General features: G+C 36.8%; 1 protein-coding gene across 5 annotated transcripts in view; it reads right to left on the bottom strand.

Annotated features, from left to right (window-relative positions):
- Positions 7911–20859, bottom strand: part of ZNF25 (zinc finger protein 25) — a 31390-nt gene continuing 18441 nt past the window's right edge. For all 5 annotated transcript variants that reach the window (XM_021072378.1, XM_013983246.2, XM_005670993.3 and 2 more), the window contains 4 exons: positions 14193–14319; positions 13794–13889; positions 11373–11436; positions 7911–10894 (listed from right to left, as the gene is read on the bottom strand). In XM_021072378.1, the coding sequence (XP_020928037.1) occupies positions 9847–10894; positions 11373–11436; positions 13794–13889; positions 14193–14226 (1242 nt within the window). In that variant the 5' untranslated portion in view covers positions 14227–14319 and the 3' untranslated portion in view covers positions 7911–9846. The remainder of the gene's footprint in view (positions 10895–11372; positions 11437–13793; positions 13890–14192; positions 14320–20859) is intronic.

The raw sequence follows: 20859 nt of genomic DNA, 5'->3' as shown, positions 1-20859 counted from the left end.
TTTTATTTTTTATTTTTCACACACCCAAGACATATGGAGGCTCCCAGGTTAGGAGTCAAATCGGAGCTGTAGCTGCCAGCGTACACCCCAGCCACAGCAACACAGGATCCAATCCTCGTCTGAGACCTACATCACAGCTCACAGCAACACCAGATCTTTAACCCACTGAGTGAGGCTAGGGATTGAACCTGTGTCCTAATGGATACTAGTCAGATTTGTTTCCGCTGAACCATGATGGGAACTCCTAAAACCATTCTTAAATGTGGTAGATTAGGACGGATTTGGCTTCTGCAATAGCTCTATCTCTTGAGCAGGATAGGGCAGTGGTAAGTTTATGAGTGGTTAAGTTACTGACTTCTCTTCTGCCTTAGAAGTCTTGAAAATAGGCTGAAGTTGGCTAACAATACACGACACACAATGAAGGATAACAGACGTCTGTAAAAGTATTCAGAATTTCTTATATCCTGAGTTATAGTCAACTCCTGTAAATCATGCCCAACTGAACTGGATAGCAGTACTGTAAAGACAATTGTGATGGTGCAGTGTTTACAAATTTTTTGTTAAAAATACAGGAGTCTCATAAAGGAGTGGAAAATTGAGACCTAGAATCAGGAAATTTGCAGCAGTTCACTTGAGTCTCTTGAACCCAGAGGTTCTTCATTTAAACTCTTCAGACTTGCAAAAGCTGTTTCTCTTTTTCCTTTTTTTTTTTTTTTTTTTTTTTTGGCTGCTCCCACAGCGTTTGGAAGTTCCTGGGCTAGAGATTGAATTTGAGCCACAGCTGAAACTTAGAACCACAGCTGTGGCAATGCTGGGCCAGGAATCAAACTGGCAATGCCATAGAAACAAGTCAGATCATTAACCCACAGTGCCACAGTGGAACTCCAGAAGCCATGCTCTCTGATAGGGAGAAACACTGTATCATTTCCTAGAGACCATGAGAATACCAAACATGAGTCGAAAGCCTTTCAGGATCATGCAAGGCCTTCATAAAATCTACCTTACTCATTGCCTCTATTAATACTTAATGTAATTATTGATGTAATGGATTTAGCCTACAATTTTATTTGTTTCTGTTTGACCCCTCTTTTTTTGTTCTTGATTTCTTGCCATTTTTCCCCTATTGAATTTGAGTATTTTAAAATTCCACTTTTTCTATTAGCTTTTAAAACTGTATCTTTTTGCATTATGTATCCTCTATCAATTACAATATACATCTTCAACTTTTTACCATGTATTTTTAGTAATGTACCACTTCACAAAAAATGTAAAAAACTTTCAAACATAAAAGTCCATTTTCACTTCCCTGGCACTGTTCTTTTTGTTATAGTTACATTATAAACTCAAGACAAGAGGTAATTTTTATTTCTGATTGTTACGGACTGACTGTATTCTCCCCAAAATTCATTTGTTGAAACCCTACCCCAAATGTGATGGTATTAGCAGGTGGGCCTTTGGGAATTAATCAGGATTAGATGAGGTCATGAGGGTAGAGCCCCCTTGAATGGGATTAGTGCCCTTTTAAGAGTCACCAGAGAGCTTGCTTCCTCTCTTCTCTGCTCTCTGCTACATAGAATAACAAGTCAGCAGTTTGCAACCTAGAAGAGGGTTTTCACCAGAACTCCAACAATGCAGGCACCCCGATCTCAAACTTCCAGCCTCCAAAACTGCAAGAAATAAATTTCTTTTGTTTATAAGCTACATATTATATGACACATAACCACCATATTATACCCAGTATATGGTACATTTTTGGTACCACCCTGAAATGACTAGGACACTGGTCCAAAATGATGAGATCTTGGAAGATGAGCTTGAAGTCTCATCTTCACAAGAAAAAAGCTGAACAGTCTGAAAAATCAACAACTCACTCTCTCTCTCTCTCTCTCTCTCTCTCTCTATATATATATATATGTATGTGTGTGTATATATATTGCTTATTTAGGGCTGCACCACTAGTTCCCAGTCTAGTTTAGGGCCCCACCCTAGTTCCATCTAGGGGTTGAATCAGAGCTATAGCTGCCTGCCTACACCACAGCCAGAGCAATGCCAGATCTGAGCCGCATCTACATCCTACACCAAAGCTCATGGCAATGCCGGATCCTTAACCTGCTAAGCAAGGCTAGGGATTGAACCTGCATCGTCATGGATCTTAGTTGGGTTTGTTAACCACTGAGCCATGACGAGAACTCTCTTAACTCTTTTTAGATCAGAGTATTTAAGTCACAGGCCAGAAGCCCACAGGAGGAGCCAGTAGTTACAACACTCCTGTAATTAATGAATTGTTAGAGGTTCACTGCAGGCTAAGTGAAATGTTTAAAATTCCAGAGGGGCCCCAATCTTTGATGAGATTTTCATCCACGAACCCAACCAAATTTTCACTGTGAAGATCATAAAAAAATCCCCATTCTGAGTTCCACTTGTGGCTCAGTAGTAATGAATCTGACTAGTATCCATGAGGATGCAGGTTTGATACCTGGCTTTGCCCAGTGGTTAAGATCTGGCATTGCCATGAGCTGTGGTGTAGGTCGAAGATGTGGCTTGGATTCCATGTTGCTGTAGAATAGGGCAGGAGCTGTTCCTCCAATTCGACCCCTAGCCTGGAAGCATCCATATGCAGTGGGTGCACCCCTCAAAAAAGAAGGGAAGGAAGGAAAAAGAAAGAAGGAAGGAAGGAAGGAAAGAAAGAGAAAGAAAGAAAAGAAAGGAAGAAAGGAAAGAAAAAGAAAGAAAGAAAGAAAGAAAAAGAAAGAAAGAAAGAAAGAAAGAAAGAAAGAAAAAGAGAAAGAAAGAAAAAGAAAGAAAGAAAAAGAAAAGAAAGAAAGGCCCTCTTGTGCTTCTGGCAAGGAGAAAAGTAACCACTGAAATATGCCCTTAACAAGGGCATACTGTTTTCTCTTTAATAAGGCCTGATCTCAAGAGAAACTTAAACCAGAGCTTAACTCATCTGGGGGATAGGAAATATTCATTCCAGACCCCTTTACCTTTACTATCTCAACTAAGCGGGGCAGAAATTGAGAAACACCTATTAAAATAACACCACAGAGGAGTTCCCATCGTGGCTTAGTGGTTAGCAAATCTGACTAGGAACCATGAGGTTGCGGGTTCAATCCCTGGCCTCGCTCAGTGGGTTAGGGATCCGGTGTTGCCGTGAGCTATGGTGTGGGTCACAGACACGGCTCGGATCTGGTGTTGCTGTGGCTCTGGCGTAGGCCGGTGGCTATAGCTCCGATTCGACCCCTACCCTGGGAATCTCCACATGCTGCAGGAGGGGCCCAAGAAATGGCAAAGAGACAAAAAAAAAAAAAAGATAACATCACTAAAAGACTGAGACTTAATCATAGAACTATACAATGCAGCAACAGCTCTGATTTGACCCCTAGCCTGGGAACCTCTGTATGCCACAGGTACGGCCCTAAAAAGACAAAAGAGAAAAAAAGAAGAAGAAGTCTAAGGAAACACAAGGACAATAGGGGAGAAAGACAAAAAGAAGGACATGAGAGGAAATTTTAGTTTCTGATGCACAGCTACAACAAATAGTAAATACAGTCTACCTCCTGGCCATAAAATTAAACCTCACACTGAACGATTATTGCATCAGTTCCTTTTACTCAAGACCTCATTTCTGGATTTCAAAAAAATAACAAAGCATGCTAAAAAGAAACAAAGGGAGTTCCTGTTTTGGCTCAGCAGTTAAAGAACCTGACTAGGATCCATAAGGATGTGGGTTTGATCCCTGGTCTCGCTCAGTGGGTTAAGGATCCGGCATTGCTCTGGGCTGTGGTGTAGGTCACAGACATGGCTCAGATCCTGCATTGCTGTGGCTGTGGCATAGACCGGCATCTGTAGCTCAGATTCAACCCCTAGCCTGGGAACTTCCATATGCTGAGGATGCAGCCCTAAAAAGCAACCAAAAAAAAAAAAAAAATCTATGCATAGGTTTTTCATAATCAAACTAAAAAAGTTTAAAATGAAGAGAAAATCTTGAACAAAGAGGAAATATATACTTACTTATAGAAGACTAAGGTTAAAAATTACACTCCTCTTCCCTTCAAAAACCATGCAAGTAAGAGAGTAAATTATTTACAGGATTGAGAAATTAAAAACTACCAATCTAGATCTCTGAATCCAGTGAAACTGTCCTTCAAAAGTGAAAGAGGAGTTCCCATCTTGGCTCAGCAGAAATGAATCTGACTAGCATCCATCAGGACACAGGTTTGATCCCTGGCCTCACTCAGTGGGTTAAGGATCCGGTGTTGCCATGAGCTATGGTACAGGTTGCAGACATGGCTCAGATCTGTCAGGTGGCTACAGCTCCAATTCAACCCCTAGCTTGGGAACTTCCCTGTGCCACAGGTGTGACCCTAAAAAGACAAAAAAAAAAAAAAAAAAAGTGAAAAATACTTTCTCAAGTAAACAAAATTGAAGGAATTTGTCATCAGTAAACCATGCAAAACATGTTATTAGGAATTATTGATTGAGAAGGAAAATGATATGTCAGAAATTTGGATCTATATAAGGAAAGGATGATTGTTTGAGAAGGAATAAAGGGCAAATAGTATCTTCCGTGTTTCTCATTCTTAATTGATCTAACATAACAGTTTGTACAACTTAATGCTAGCACCCAGATTCTTAATCCTCCCAACTCTGAGCAGACTTCTTTTAATTGCCTTTGGATGATTAACTAAGGTAAGTTCTCAGTGTAGATTAATGTGGAGATTACAGTCTGCTATAAAGATGATTAACTCATCAGGAGAGTTTTTAGATATGGCTAATAAGTACTAATTAGCACCAGGGAAATCTGAGTAGGAGGGAATCTTGAGGGTATTTGGGCAAGAGTATAAGATAAGAGTGCAAGATCTAATACTGGATATAAGGAATATATTTACATGGGCATACAATTCTTTAACTTAAAATTAACTTTTTTTTTTAACTTGGACATCTGAAACTCATCTTTATTTACTACTGTTTGGCTTCTTGACACTTGAATTATACTCTATAATGAGGTAGAAATTATGGAGCTGCATTAGGTGGAAGAGGTCATGAGGCTCAGGAAATTGGGCATGGTGGAATAGATTGATTAAGACTGGAGAGCTGACTATTTGACCATGTTACCCTAGAAATCTCTATTTGGTAAGGCAACAAGAAATGCAATAATGGAACACAACCATTGCTCAAAGGCTCAGTAGTGCTTGTTTTCTGTAGTCATAGATCAGCAATAAAATATCAAGCTGAGAATCTGGCTTCATAATCTATGGGAGATAAAATTTTAGATGTGAGAGGTTAGATTGTATCACTTAAGCAGGATGGATGTAATTACTGTAATGGGAAGGAGTGATGTCATAGTGTTTTAATGTTCAGGGATATGTAGCAATATAGAGCATGGTGTTAGTGTTTCTAGGGGTGGGATAGATTGATAATCAACTAGAAACTAAGTCAAAAGCTGAAAGGACTGATGTCAGACTCTAATGGAGAATTGTTATCCTCATCCAGTTTCTATTTATGAGCCAATTTTCAGTCCCTAATCCCATTGATTGACAGTGTGGCCAGAACCAAGTGAGGAAGGATACCACCAATGGCACCCCAAGTGTTTTCTACATCTGTTCTTTCTCCTAATCCTTCCTCAAAGGATTTACAGTTATTTACAAGAGCAAATGAGCAATATCCACACTCATAGGACTTTGCATTTAGTCTTGTCCAACACTATCAGGACTCCCAATGAGAATGGGGTTTTATGGAGACCAGCTGATACATGGAGTCTTGTTACAGATCATTTTCACATTTAGTTCAGTGGATTCACAAATCTACTATGTTAGTCATTTCCCCACTTCCCATGTACATACTTGGGATGAATACATTTGGAAGAACTCTCTTCTTTGCATTCTTTCCTGGGAGTAAGAGTCATTATGATAAGAAAGATCAAATAGAAGCCTCTGGATCTATTCCCTGGTCAAGATTGGTAGAACTCTTTTAAATGTAAAAGATTTGGGATTGGCAGTCCCCGTTGTATCATAAATCATTTTACCTGTTTGACCTCTACCAAAAAAAAAAAAAAAAAAAAAGGATGATGGCAAGTGGTGGTGGACTATCATAAACTTAACAATTCTGCTGGTTGTCATATCTCTAAACAGCCTCTAACTTATAAATGTGGAAAATGTGTTCTTTTAAAACTAATAGGAGTTCCCATCATGGCTCAGTGATTAACAAACCTGACTAGGAACCATAAGGTTGTGGATTCCATCCCTGGCCTCACTCAGTGGGTAAAGGATCTGGTGTTGCTGTGAGCTGTGGTGTAGGTCACAGATGCGGCTCAGATCCAGCGTGGCTGTGGCTGTGACATAGGCTGGCAGCTACAGCTCCGATTCGACACCTAGCCTGGGAACCTCCATATGCCATGAGTATGGCCCTAAAAATACAAAAGACAAAAATAAATAAATAAATAAAATTAAAAATAAAACCTATTAATTAAAAGAGTCAAGGAGTTCCTGCTGTGGCTCAATGAGATTGACGGTGTCTCTGCAGCAGCAGGGAGGCAGATTCGGTCCCCAGCAGGGTGGGTTAAGGATCCAGTGTTGCTGAAGCTGTGGCATAGGTTACAACTCCAGCTCAGATTCGATCCCTGGCCTGGGAACTCCATATATAGTGGGGCGGCCAAAAAAGAAAAAGAAAATTACAAAAAGCATTTTTATTTTACATGGGGTGGGTACCAGTATACACTTACTGTCTTGCTTCAAGGCTGTGGTTACATACTTTCTCCATGTCACAGTATAATCTGCTGGACCCTTGATCATAATAGTAAGCTAGTCCATCATCTTTATGTCATCATGCTAATCAGAACTGGTTAACAGGAACTAGGAAATATTTTGCATGCCTCAGAAATATACATGTCAAAGGATGAGAGAGTACAAAATTTTAGATCCCTGCCACATTTTAAATTCTTTTTCAGAAGTCTAATGGTCTGGGCAAGGCCAGATGTAACTTTACATGAAAAATTGTGTTTATCCCTCCTACTAGAGTTCAAGGTACTTGGTGGACTCCTTTGGAATTAAGAAGCAAAATATACTGCACTTGGGAAAACTGTTCTGACCCATTTATTACTGATAGTTTTGTCTTATCACAAGACAGACTCTCTAGCAGGTACAGTGTGCAATGCAAGCTCTCCTGACACGCAGGTGAGATTCAACAGTAATGGAGTTTGCTATGGTAGATGACCATTCTTTGTGGATTTGTTAATCAAGGAACTGGAGCTTATATCCCTAGGACTTTGGGGAAAGATACCTTCTGTTTTAGAAAACTTCTTGATATTTAAAAATCATTTATTGGAGTGCTATTAGGCAGTGTTTATTTCATACGTTTACTGCTACCTTCCATCAGGGAATTTGTTTTGATGTTATGATAATCTAGCAGGTAAAGCATATTTTTTTGAAAAAAATTCTAATGCTTAGGTTTATATAAATAAATACAGAGTTCCCTGCTGGCTTAACAGGTTAAGGATCTGGTGTTGTCACTGCTGTGGCTTTGGTTACTACTGTGGTGCAGATTTGACCCCTGGCCCAAGAACTTCTGCATGCCATGGGTGTGGCCAAAAAAATGCACATAATAAATATGCTGCAGAAAACCCCCACCTACCCACAAATTGTTGTATCGTTTCTGAAACATAATACATATAAAAGTATAACTCCACATTGGTTGTGTTATTTTTAGCTCTAAGAAAACTTAAATTTGTAAAGCACCAGATAGTAACTATCTTAGTCTCTGTGGGGCATATGTTCTTTTGTCAGGATACTCAACTCTGCTACTATAATATGAAGGGAGCCACAGGCAAAAGAGAAACAAATGGTTGTTTTTTTTCTATTAGTGTTCTGATAAAACTTGTATTTATAGACACAAGTTTAAATATATAATTTTCACATGTCATAAGATATTCTTTATTTTTTTTAACCATTTAGGAATGTAAAACCATTCTTAGCTTGTAGACAGTGGGCCAGATCTGAATCATTTGTGGAAAAATGCAAAACTAAAACAAACAAGGCACTACAGCAATAAAGTCAGGGATAAATATTGGTAGCAAAGCTTTTAATTTTTTTTGCAGCATAATTCAAGAAATACAAATTATGATAGTATCTAACATATAGCTCTTCCTGTGTCTCAAATACTATTCTAAGTGCTTTAAAAATAATAACTCATTTACACCTCACAGCAATCCTAACATATTGTTATTGTCACTTCCCTTTTATAGAAAAGGAAACTGAGGCACAGAGGTTAAATGCATGCCCTATGCTAGAAACTTAGCCTGGGCAGTAGCGGTCCAGAGTCCACACTAACTTCTATGTCATGTTGTTTCTACTAGGAAGAAAAAGGTAGTGGATAACATTTAGGACTCTCATACAAAATACAAATGCAGATAGCGCTGAAACCTGCTAAAACATCAACAGTAAGATATTTCCTTACACAGCATTATGTTTTTTATTGTGTAGGGTGTTTTCAAAAATGAACTTAGGTTTTTCCTATACATAAATGTATCCTTAATGTAAAATTTGGCTAACCATGAGAGTGGAAAATTTTACAAAAACACTTTTAGCTTCTTCTGAAGGATTAGGGAATTAATGTCAGGGAATAAGAGAAAAAGATACATTATAATTTTTAAAGAATATTACACTTAAATTAACATTCTGTTAATAACAGGAGTCATTGCTGAAACTTAATGTGTGATATCTTCACATACATAAATGTTACTGAACTAAGGCTACATATTTCCCTATGTACAACTATGGATGAGTTCACATGCACATCAAACATCCAAAATCTGGTCTGTAGCACAATGACAATCATACATAAGTCCTACACACTAAAGGACTTTTCACGTGTTAAATGATGTCACCTAGTTATTCAGTTTATTTATGCTTTTTCAAAAGCTTCATATATCTAGACATTTGCAGGTTTCTTTAAAAGAAAAACCTTGTAATCAGATCTCTGCAATGTGACTGTTTGTTTCCCTTGGTACAGAATCTCTTTAAATTTTTGTAAAAAAGCTTTCACATATTTAAAATAGCTATAAAGGTTTTATACCTTAAAACAATGATTTGACATTCATTATGATGACTGAAACATCACATCTTGATAAAGCCTTCCATATGTTGCAATCTTTCATTATCCCCTTCAAGTGTGTGTGTGTGTGTGTTTTTGTTTTTTTTTTTTTTGGTCTTTTTGCTATTTCTTGGGCTACTCCTGCGGCACATGGAGGTTCCCAGGCTAGGGGTCTAATTGGAGCTGTAGCCACCAGCCTACACCAGAGCCACAGCAAAGAGGGATCCGAGCCACGTCTGCGACCTACACCACAGCTCATGGCAACACCAGATTGCTAACCCAGTGAGCAAGGGCAGGGATCAAACCCGCAACCTCATGGTTCCTAGTCGGATTCGTTAACCACTGTGCCACGACGGGAACTCTCCCTTCAAGTGTTCTAATGAGCCCAACTAGTATTGAAAAGGTTTCTGAATGCTCAGGATACTGATAGGAATTTCTCACTCACGTGGGCTATCTAAATGATCGCTACCCTGACAAATCTTTCCTATAGAAGTCCTATGTTGTACAATAAAGTATGCCTTTTGTTAAGAAAGGGTTACCTCATGTTTTATAATTTGTAGTGTTTCTGCCATCTATGTTATTTCATATTTAGTAAAGTATGACATATGGTAAAAATTCCTCCCTAATTTTTTCTATGTGAAGAAAGATTGTGCCTGAATTTTTCCCATGCTATTGACATTTCATAAGGTTTTTGTTTTGTGTAAATTATCTAATTATTATTAAGGATGAATTCAGACAGAATTTCCCAATTTATACTATTTATAAGCTTTTCCCTTCTGTGTGTGTCTTCTGATGTGCAGTGAGTTTTGATTTCTGGAAAAAAGTTTTCTTACACTCCTGACATTCAAAGGGTTTTTCTCCTGTGTGTTTTCTCTGATGTATGACAAAATGTGATTTCTGAGAGAAGGATTTCCCACATTCCTTACATTCATAAGGTTTCTCTCCCGTGTGAGTCCTTTGATGTAATCTGAGGACTGAATTCACAGAGAAAGATTTCCCACACTCATTACATTCATAGGGCTTCTCCCCTGTGTGTTTTCTCTGATGTTTGGTGAGGTCTGATTTATAGTAAAAGTTTTTCCCACATTTATTACATTCAAAGGGCTTCTCCCCTGTGTGAGTTCGCTGATGTACTGTTAGGGCTGACTTCTGGTAGAAGCATTTCCCACATTCCTTACATTCATAGGGTTTCTCTCCCGTGTGAGTTCTCTGATGAGTTTTGAGGTGTGAATTTCTAGAGAAGAATTTCCCACATTCCTTACATTTATAGGGTTTCTCCCCTGTATGTGTTCTCTGATGTACTGTGAGGTGTGATTTCTGGGAAAAGGATTTCCTACATTCCTTACATTCATATGGCTTCTCCCCTGTGTGTGTTTTCTGATGTACCATGAGGTATGCCTTAACATAGAAGAACTTCCCACATTCAGTACATTCATAGGGTTTCTCTCCTGTGTGTGTTTTCTGATGTTCCATGAGGTGTGGCTTCTGGTAGAAGGATTTCTCACACTGATTACATTCGTAGGGTTTCTCTCCTGCATGAGTTCTCAAATGTCTACTGAGAGATGACAGGTGGTAGAAAGTTTTCTTACATTCTTTACATTCATAGGTTTTCTCTCTGGTATTAGTTTTCTGTTGTCTTGTGAGGTCTTCATTCCGAGATTTCCCACATTCGCTGGGTTTGTCCTTTGAATGAGTATGCTGATGTATTGTGAGGATAGATTTTTGGCAGAAGGACTTTCCACATTCATTACATTTATAGGTTTTCTCTCTGGTAAGAGTTTCCTGAGGTTTTGTGAGTTCTCCATTCCTAGAAAAAAATGTCCCCAATTCATTAATGTATAAGGTTTTACTTTTTTTTTTTTTTTTTTTTTTGGTCTGTTGTGTATATTTTCCAATAAACTCTGAGAGAACTGGTTTCTACAGATTTTTCCAATATTCATTAGATTCATAGGGTTTCTCCACTGTGGGTATTCTATGTTGACGTACATTGTGGTGTAACATCTGGTAGAAGGAACTTGAATTATATTCACTGGGCCTCTTAACTGCCTGAACTCCACACTTAGTGCAATAAAGCCTCTGTTATTGTATAAATAAAAGAATTAAAAGACTGTTTCAAAGTTTGAATCTCCTGATCCTGAATTATTAAAAAGGGCTTTCCCATTTGGATTATGTTCTTTGAATTTGCTTCAGTGTTAGTTTTCTCACATTTAGTATTAACTGGTGCTCTCCCATTTAGACCCTTTCTTACAAAACTTCTAATCTCAAAATTGAATTCTGGAACTTGCCTTGAATTTTCAGCTTGACTTTTCTTATGTTTTGCTCCTTGGTCATGAATATTCCATAGGTCTTCTACAAAGGAACACAAATTTTAATACCATATAAATCTTAACACATTTTATTATGGCAATTGGTTGGATTCTCAGGCTTCAAGCCAATGTCCACAAATGAAAGACTCTCAAATTTAAACTTCCTCTATCCCATTGGTTTAGAAAAAACATTACAAACAATAAAAACTTCTGTAGCAAAGGGGAAGGGGACTGAGTAAAAAGCCAAGTAGGTCTGACACTACAGATATAACCATAAAAGCTTGGAGGAGAAGGTTAAGATCAAAACAAACAAACAAAAACAAAGAATAAGGAGCAGAGAACAAAGGTATTCAAAGTGCTGCTGAACAGAACTCAATAACGAATGCTGTGAGCCCATTAAAGACAATGAACAGTAAGTAGGGTGATAAGAAAAATTAGTAGACAACTGTGTCCACTGGAAATGCCAGAGGAAAGATTAAACTAGATGATTGAGCTAAAGTATAGGTCTTTACTCACTCAAACCTAGTTTACTGTGTAGGATTCCTAGTAGTTTGTAGACTGCAACCTTCCACTTTATTCTTCTTTACTCATACACAACAATCTAGATAATACTAAAGTGACTTTTTCAGAACATCCATTTCCTCATGTTTAGAGAGACAGTCCTGCAGCTAGGGCTTTTACTCTATCTAGTTGGCTTAATTTTCACTGGTTTAGAGGACCCAGAAACATATACATCCAAAAGAAAAGATTTTTTTAAAAAGCAGAGCACAAACCATCCTTACAACAAATTCCCACTATAATACCAGAGATTTTCACTGCTGACCACCAAACACTGCATTTCCCACACAGTGTTACCTATAACTCAACATTAGTCTCATCCTGCTTTCATATCTTAGCTTCCACATCTCTGCTTCAACTTGCTACATGATATTCAATACCATTCTAGAACTTTTACTGACCTTCATATTTATTCATCTTTAAATGTATGAAAAATTATGAGCAGAAGCTTGCGACTAGAATTTTATGGCATTTGTGAGGAAAACATTACAAATTTTGATGGAGATGCATGCAAAGTTAACTTGGATACTCATAAAATAGGATCTTATATATGAAAGGCATTTAAGAAAGCAGATGAGGAGTTCCCATTGTGGTGCAGGGAAATTAATCTGACTAGTTATCCATGAGGATGCAGGTTCGTTCCCTGGTTTCACTCAGTGGGTCAGGGATCTGGCATTACCATGAGCTGTGGTGTAGGTCACAGATGCATGCAGCTCAGATGCCATGTTGCTATGGCTGTGGCATAGGCTGGCAGCTATAGCACCGACTTGACCCCTAGCCTGGGACCTTCCATATGCTGCTAGTGTGGCCCTAAAAAGCAAAAAGAAAAAAGAATGAGAAAGCAGATGAAGCAAAGATTGGCACATGTTTTGGAGCCACAAATAAAAATAAGATGCAGTAGTTAATAAAAGGCCAGACTAGTTCTTGACAGAAAACTAAGTGTATTTTGTATCAAATCTGAAATAACATAATTGAGGAAAGGCATAATAATTTGTAATCTGATTTCTGAGTTTTAAAGAGAGAACAAGATATTAAAACCGATGCTGAGAAAACTAAGGCATTTTGTTATTAATGAAAGAAGGAAAATGGCATTTGAAAAAATTTATATGGCAGATTTATAAGCACTTAAAGATTATAGCTGCATACTTCAAGAGCAAGAAATAACTGGGAATTCTAGGAAAAAAAAAGTTTAAGTCAAGGTTAAAATATAGGAAAGAGAAGTAAATCTACTTTTAAAATGTCAAGCAAAAAAGGGAATCTGAATGGAGAGAATGAAAACAGGAGATGTGATTTATGTTGCTTACATATGCAGATGAGGTATCCTCAATCATTTTTGAAAGTACACGGCATTTAAAAAAGAGATTACTCATACTAAGTGAAATAAGTCAGTGAAAGACAAATATCGTATGAGATCACTAATATGTGGAATCTAATAGAAATGCAACAATAGAACTTATAAAACAGAAACAGACTCAATTCAAAACCAAATTTGTGTTTTCCAAAAGGGAAACATGGGGGGGGGGATAAATTAGGCAGTTAGGATTGATATATACACACTACTATATATAAATTAGACAGGTACCAAGAACCTATTGTATAGCACAGAGACATTTACTCAATACTATGTAATAACCTATATGGGAAAAGACTGAAAAGGAATGTATGTATGTATGTATGTATAGAAGTGATTTACTTTGCTGTATGCTTGAAATTAACACTTTGTAAATCAACTAAATTCCAATAAAAATTTAAAAAATAAAAAATAACAGAGATTACTGAAAAAAATATTTCAAAAGACACCAACCACCTCACTAATAACATGAACTATAATTTCTCACTTACCAGGGTTGTTTCGACGTGGAAATTCTACTTCTAATATCCATGGCTCTTTTCCTTGCTTTAACTTGAAGACTGCATTTGGTTTATTCACACAATAACCTTATTAATAGAAAAGACAAAGAAAATAATACAGATTGCTTGGCATACAGCAACTCTGAAGGATAAGAAAGTGCAGTTTTAGGAGGAGAACAATGAGGGTCCCACATAGGCTTGGCAAATTTAGATTCTACCAGTGCAGTGGATGGGGACACAAATATTTTTCTGGTACCCAAAATGGATTCATCAACTTTGATCCCTAAAAGAAAACTATAATATTCAACCCCACAGGGGCTTTACAAGTCCCAGTAACTGGAAAAGGAAATGTAAACTATTGGGAGTTAAAACTGGGGAAGATTTCCTCACCCACTGAGATGAGGTGATGATAGTTCTCTTGCATCACTTCCCTATACAGGGTCCTTTGAGCATTGTCCAGCAATTGCCATTCCTCTTGGGTGAATTCCACAGTAATATCCTTAAATGTTACTGGTCCCTGAAACAACATATTTCAGTTCAAACTGAAATGATCAGAATAGAGTACCATCAAAAAGACTTAATGTGCTAACTACAGGATTTACTCTAAAGAGTCAGGATACTCTGCTACACTGTGCCCTGATTTACACATATATAAAATATTTGCTCAGTATATATTCACTGAGAAATCATTCCATGCCTGAACTCTCCTGGATTTATCTTTGTGGTCACAGAATACACTTGATAAGATTTCAGTTGTCTTTAAATTACTGTGATATCTTTTGCAGCACAGCATGTGATCTATCCTGAAGAATGTTCCATGTTCACTTGAAAATAAAGTGTATTCTGCGGGTTTCAGATGGAATGTTCTATTTATCTATTAAGGCAGTTTGGTTTAATGTGTCATTTAAGGCCACTGTTTCCTTATTGATTTTGTCTGGATAATCTGTCCATTAATATAAGCAGGGGGTTAAGTCCTCTGCTGTTACTGTGTTACTATCATTTCTCCCTTTATGTTTGTTAATGTCTGCATTATGTATTTAGATGCTCCTATGTTGGGTACATATATAATTGTTTATCTTCTTGTATTGACCCCTTTATCATTGTGTAATGTCTTTGTCTCTTGTTACAGTCTTTGGTTTTTTTTAAATTACTTAATGAATTTATTACATTTATAGTTGTACAATGGTCATCACAATCCAATTTTATAGGATTTCCATCCCACCAGTCTTTGTTTTAAAGTCTGGTCTGTGTGATTTAAGTATTGCTAACGAGCCAGCTTCACAGGTAAACTCTACCAAACATTCAGAGAATAGTTAACATCTGTTCTTCCCAGATTATTCCAAAAAAACTGGAGAGGAAGGAATGCTTCTGAACTCATTCTACAAGGCCAGCATCACCCTGATACCAAAACCAAAGACACCACAAAAAAAAAATTACAAGCCAATATCACTGAGGAACACAGATGTAAAAATCCTCAGTAAAATGTTAGCAAACTGAAATCAATAATACATTAAAAGAATTATATATCCTAAAAAAAGAATTATATACTCTAATCAAGTGGGATTTATTACAGGTATCTGCAAATCAATCAATGTGATATATATACCACAGTAACAAACTGAAGAATGAAAATCATACAGTCATCTCAACAGATACAAAAAATTCAACATCTATTTTTGATAAAGACTCCAGCAGAATGGGTTTAGAAGGAACATATCTCAACATAATAAAGGCCATATATGGCAAGCCCACAGCTAACATCATATTCAGCAGTGAAAAGCTGAAAGCACTTCCTCTAAGAACAGACAAGACAAAGATATGATTTCTAGCCACTTTTTTTCTTTTTTAAATAAAGTTTTATTGACGTATAGTTGATTTACAAGGTTGTGATAATTTCTCTAGACACCTGCATTCAAAACAGTATTCAAAGTCCTAGCCATAGCAATAGACAAAAAAAAAAAAAAAGAGAAAAGAAATCCAAATTGAAAAGAAGTAAAACTGTCACTGTTTGTAGATGACATAATACTATACATAAAAAATTCTAAAGACACCACCAAAAATCTAGTAGAATAAGTGAATTTGATAAAGCTGCAGGATAGAAAATTAATGTCTACATAAATCTGTTGCATTTCTGCACACTAACAATGAACTATCAGAAAGAGAATTTAAGGAAACAATTTCAGGGAGTTGCCATTGTGGCTCAGTACGTTACAAACTTGAATAGTATCCAAGAGGATGCTGGTTCAATCCCTGGCTTCACTCAGTGGGTTAAGGATCCTGTGTTGCTGTGAGCTGTGGTGTAGACCACAGATACAGCTCGGAGCCTGTGTGGCTGTGGCTGTAGCATAGGCCAGCAGTTGCTGCTCTGATTCAACCCCTAGCCTGAGAACTTCCATATGCTACAAGTGCAGCCCTAAAAAACAAAACCAAAACCAAAAAAAATTTTTCACTTACTATTCCATCAAAAAAAAAAAAAAAAAAAAAAAAGCCTAGGAATAAATCCAACAAAGGAGGTGAAACATTTGTACTCAAAAAACTTAAGGCACTGACAAAAGAAATTAAAGACAACACAAACAAATGGAGCAATATTCTGCACTAATGGATTGTTAAAATGATAACACTACTCAAGGCAATCTACAGATTCAGTTCTATCCCTATCAAAATATCAATGGCGGAGTTCCTGTCGTGGCGCAGTGGTTAACGAATCTGACTAGGAACCATGAGGTTGCGGGTTCGGTCCCTGCCCTTGCTCAGTGGGTTAACGATCCGGCGTTGCCGTGAGCTGTGGTGTAGGTTGCAGATGCGGCTCGGATCCCGCGTGCTGTGGCTCTGGCGTAGGCCGGTGGCTCCAGCTCCGATTCAACCCCTAGCCTGGGAACCTCCATATGCCGCGGGAGTGGCCCAAGAAATAGCAACAACAACAAAAAGACAAAAAAAAAAAAAAAAATCAATGGCATTTTCCACAGGACTAAAACAAGTAATTCTAAAATCTGTATGGAAATAGAAAATCACCAAAACAATCTTGAGGAAGAAGAACAAAGATGAAGGTATCATGCTCCCTATATATGGTACTAGCTCAGAAACAGACACATGGATCAATGGAACAGAATAGAGAGCTCAAAAATAAAGCTACCTTTATATGGTCATTCATCTATGACAGAGGCAAGAATATACAATGAAGAAAAGACAGCCTCTTCAGTAAATGGTGTTGGAAAAATTGGACAGCTATGTGCAACACAATCATACTGGACTTTTTCATACCACATACAAAAATAAAACTCAAAATGGATTAAAGATTTAAATGTAAGACTTAAAACCATAAAACTCCTGGAAGAGAAAACATAGGTATTAAATACTCTTTGTCATCCATCTTAGCAATATTTCTTGGATGTTTTCTCAGGTAAGAGAAACAAAAACAAAAACAAACAAATGTGATGACATCAAACTAAGAAGCTTTTGCATAACAAATGAAACTATTAAGAAAATGAAAAGGCAGCCTACTGAATAGGAGAAGATATTTGCAAACTATATCTGCTGAGGTTAATATCCAAAATATACAAAGAACTCACACCACTCCATATCAAATAACCAACCCGATTTAAAGAATGGGCAGAGCACATGAACAGACATTTTTCTAAAGAAGACATATATAGAGATGGCTAACAGACACACAAAAAGGTGCTCAACATCATAATCATTAGGGAAATGCAAATCAAAACCACAATGAGGTACCTACCACCTCTCACCTATCAGAACAGCTATCATCACAAAGAAAATAACAAATGTAGGCCATGAGTGGATAAAAGGGAACCCTATGCACAGTTGGTAGACTTGTGTACCCTCTATGGATAACATTATGGAAGTTTCTCAAGAAGTTAAAAATGGAACTGCCATATGATCCAGCAGTTTCACTTCTGGATTGCTGCCCAAAGAAAGTAAAAATGCTAATTTGAAACATGTATGCACTCCAGTATTCATTCCACCATTATTTATAATGGCAAAGATTTGGAAGCAACCTGAATGTCCATGGGCAGATGAATGGATAGAAGAGATACAGAATTTGTCTTCCGGACTATTAAGACATATTTGCATACCCACTCTTCTGATGTCTGCTTATTAATATATTTAGTCTATTTAAAATTGAAAAGTTTTTATTTTTTTCTATTTATATGAAAGAAAATATGAATAGATATTCTGTTATTTCACACCATGTGGACCTGTCTTACACATCTTTGGGACGTTCATCCCTTCCTTTACTTTGTAGAGGCAAATACAGCTAATGGGGAGCCAATGAAGAGAGAAATGTAAGCAGTTTAGATGAAACTCTACAGTAAAAGAGGCAAATGGCATATCAGAAAGATATAGGGTCTCAGAAAATTAAAGAGACATGTAAATAACTTACATTGAAGTAGCTGCAGTGTGGGAAAGAAACATAATACAACTTTGTAATTAATTGGAAATTCATTAATAACTACTGGGAGAAAGTGGGAGGCTAACTCACAGTGTCTATATGGTTTGGTAATGGCTGGAACCACAATGCTAATTGTTTTCATTATTTCATTTTTATTGATAGAACTATTTAAAGCTATGAAATTTCCTCCAATCATAGCTTTATTTATATTCATAGAATCTGAAATGTAATGTTTTTGCTTGAAGAACATCTTGGCTACATATAAATTCTTGCTTCACACATTTTTCTCTTCCACCATTTAGTTTTTGTTATTTAGGATTCTACTCTTTCTTCTGTTTCTATTACTGTCTTCTTCATCCTTATCAATTATTATTTCCGCCGCCCACCCCACTATGGTCTCTTCCCTCCTCTCCTATATGGCATTTATTGTACTTCATTCATTTCTCTTCTCCCTTTAGGTGCACTGTAATTTAATCTTCTTATCTGGGATGATTTTTCTGTTCTATTTCTTTCCTGAGTTAAGTCATATTTTACATTTACATTTTTTCCCATTTCTATTGTAAGTCTTCAATCTCTGGTTTTTAAGGTTCCCTATCTGAAATGATTTAATATTGGAGAGTTGTATTTTCCTCTACTTTGTGTTTGTATGGGAGAAAAGTATTTACATCAATTGAAAAGCTGTTAATTCACATTTTCTGCTTTCTTCTTATGTTAGTATAATATGGATGTTGAGTACTTTTTAAATTTGTGAATCAAATGTAGATAAAAGTTATATTATAGGGGGAAGAGATGAAATGGTTATTCTACTCAGAAAACTAAATACAGAACTACCATATGACCCAGCAATCCCACTCTTGGGCATATATCCAGATAAAACTTTCCTTGAAATAGGCACATGCACCCATATGTTCACTGAAGCACTATTCACAACAGCGAAGACATGGAAACAACCTAAATGTCCACTGACAGAGGAATGGATTAAGAAGATGTAGTATATATACACAATGGAATACTACTCAGCCATAAAAAAGAACAAAATAATGCCATTTGCAGGAACATGAATGCAACTAGAGACTCTCATACTAAGTGAAGTAAGTAAGAAAGAGAAAGACAAATACCATACAATATCACTTATATCTGGAATCTAATATATGCACAAATGAACCTTTCCACAGAAAAGAAAATCATGGACATGGAGAATAGACTTGTGGTTGCCAAATGGGAGGGGGAGGGAGTGGGATGGACTGGGGATTTGGGGTTAATAGATGCAAACCATTGCCTTTGGAATGAATAAGCAATAAGATCCTGCTGTATAGCACTGGGAACTATATCTAGTCACTTTTTTTGCTTTTTTGGGGGCCGCACCCATGGCATATGGATGTTCCCAAGCTAGGGGTCGAATCAGATCCTCATGGATCTGAGCTATGAAGGGATCTCCCAAAATCAACACTTCTAATTAAGTAATTACAAGTACCATTTTCTTATGATATAGCCATTCCACCTCAGCAATTAAGAGAATATGAATAAAACTGACAAGTGACTTCTTGTATACAGAACCAACTGTTAAAAGACACAGAAGGAATACCCACAAAGTTTTTATGGAAAGGGTTTTGAACCTAAAATTCCATGCTCTGACAAATTTTAATTCAAGAATAAGAAAAGATGTTTTCATAAAATAAGAATTTTAAAAGATATAAACTATGCAACTTTGCAGAATGCAAAGCCCTGAACTATACACCTCAAAGAAACCAAGAAAACCCCATGGCAAACCAGAAATAACAGCTTAGAGATAATAGGAAAATAGTAAGAACTTATTTCTGGCATAGCCATATATGGAAACTGTGGAAGTTAAAATGGATTGCTTATAGAGACAGTGAAAAGGAAAAGACTGTATGTCTCTTCATGAAATACTGAGAGATGACTTTCTAGCAAGAAAACAAATCTGAAACTTAAATAAACTGTTCAAAATAAATTGTACATAGGCAATTTAAACTAGAAATCAGTAACAGAAAGTTATATGAGAAAGTTATTTGGAAATAAATAATGGTTGAGCACTGGATTTATGTTATTAGAAAATAAGAACAAATATTGTTTCTCTTGAAGACCAAGAAAATTGATAAAGCTGTATCTAAAATCACCAAGAAAATAGAAACAAAAGTGAACAATATCAGAAGTGAAAATGCAGACAATTATCTTGATCTTATAAACATTAAAAGGAGTAACATCGAGTAGTTATGCTGCAAGCCACACAGGGCTCTTGGAATGGATTTACAATAAGATCCTGCTGTGTAGCATTGAGAACTATGTCTAGATACTTACATAGCAACACAACAATGGGAGGAAATAGTATGTATACATGTATGTGTAACTTGGTCCCCATGCTGTACAGCGGAAAAATAAATAAATAAAAATTTTTAAAAATAATAAACATTAAAAGGAGAATAAGGGCATACTATGAACAATTCTATGCCTATAGATTTGACAACTTAATGAAATGGACCAACTCGAATGAAACAAACTACCAAAACTCACTCAGGAGAAATACCTAAGCTAAAGAGTCTATATCTATTAAAGAAACTGAATTTGTAGTTAAAAACCTTTCAACATGAGTGATTTCATAAGAAATGGTGAAATGGAGAGATTCAA

Source organism: Sus scrofa, chromosome 14, assembly GCF_000003025.6.
Source record: "Sus scrofa isolate TJ Tabasco breed Duroc chromosome 14, Sscrofa11.1, whole genome shotgun sequence".
In the NCBI taxonomy this organism is placed as follows: Eukaryota; Metazoa; Chordata; class Mammalia; order Artiodactyla; family Suidae; genus Sus; species Sus scrofa.
The sequence above is the reverse complement of the archived record's forward strand: the minus strand, read 5'-3'. Positions and strand labels throughout refer to the sequence as shown.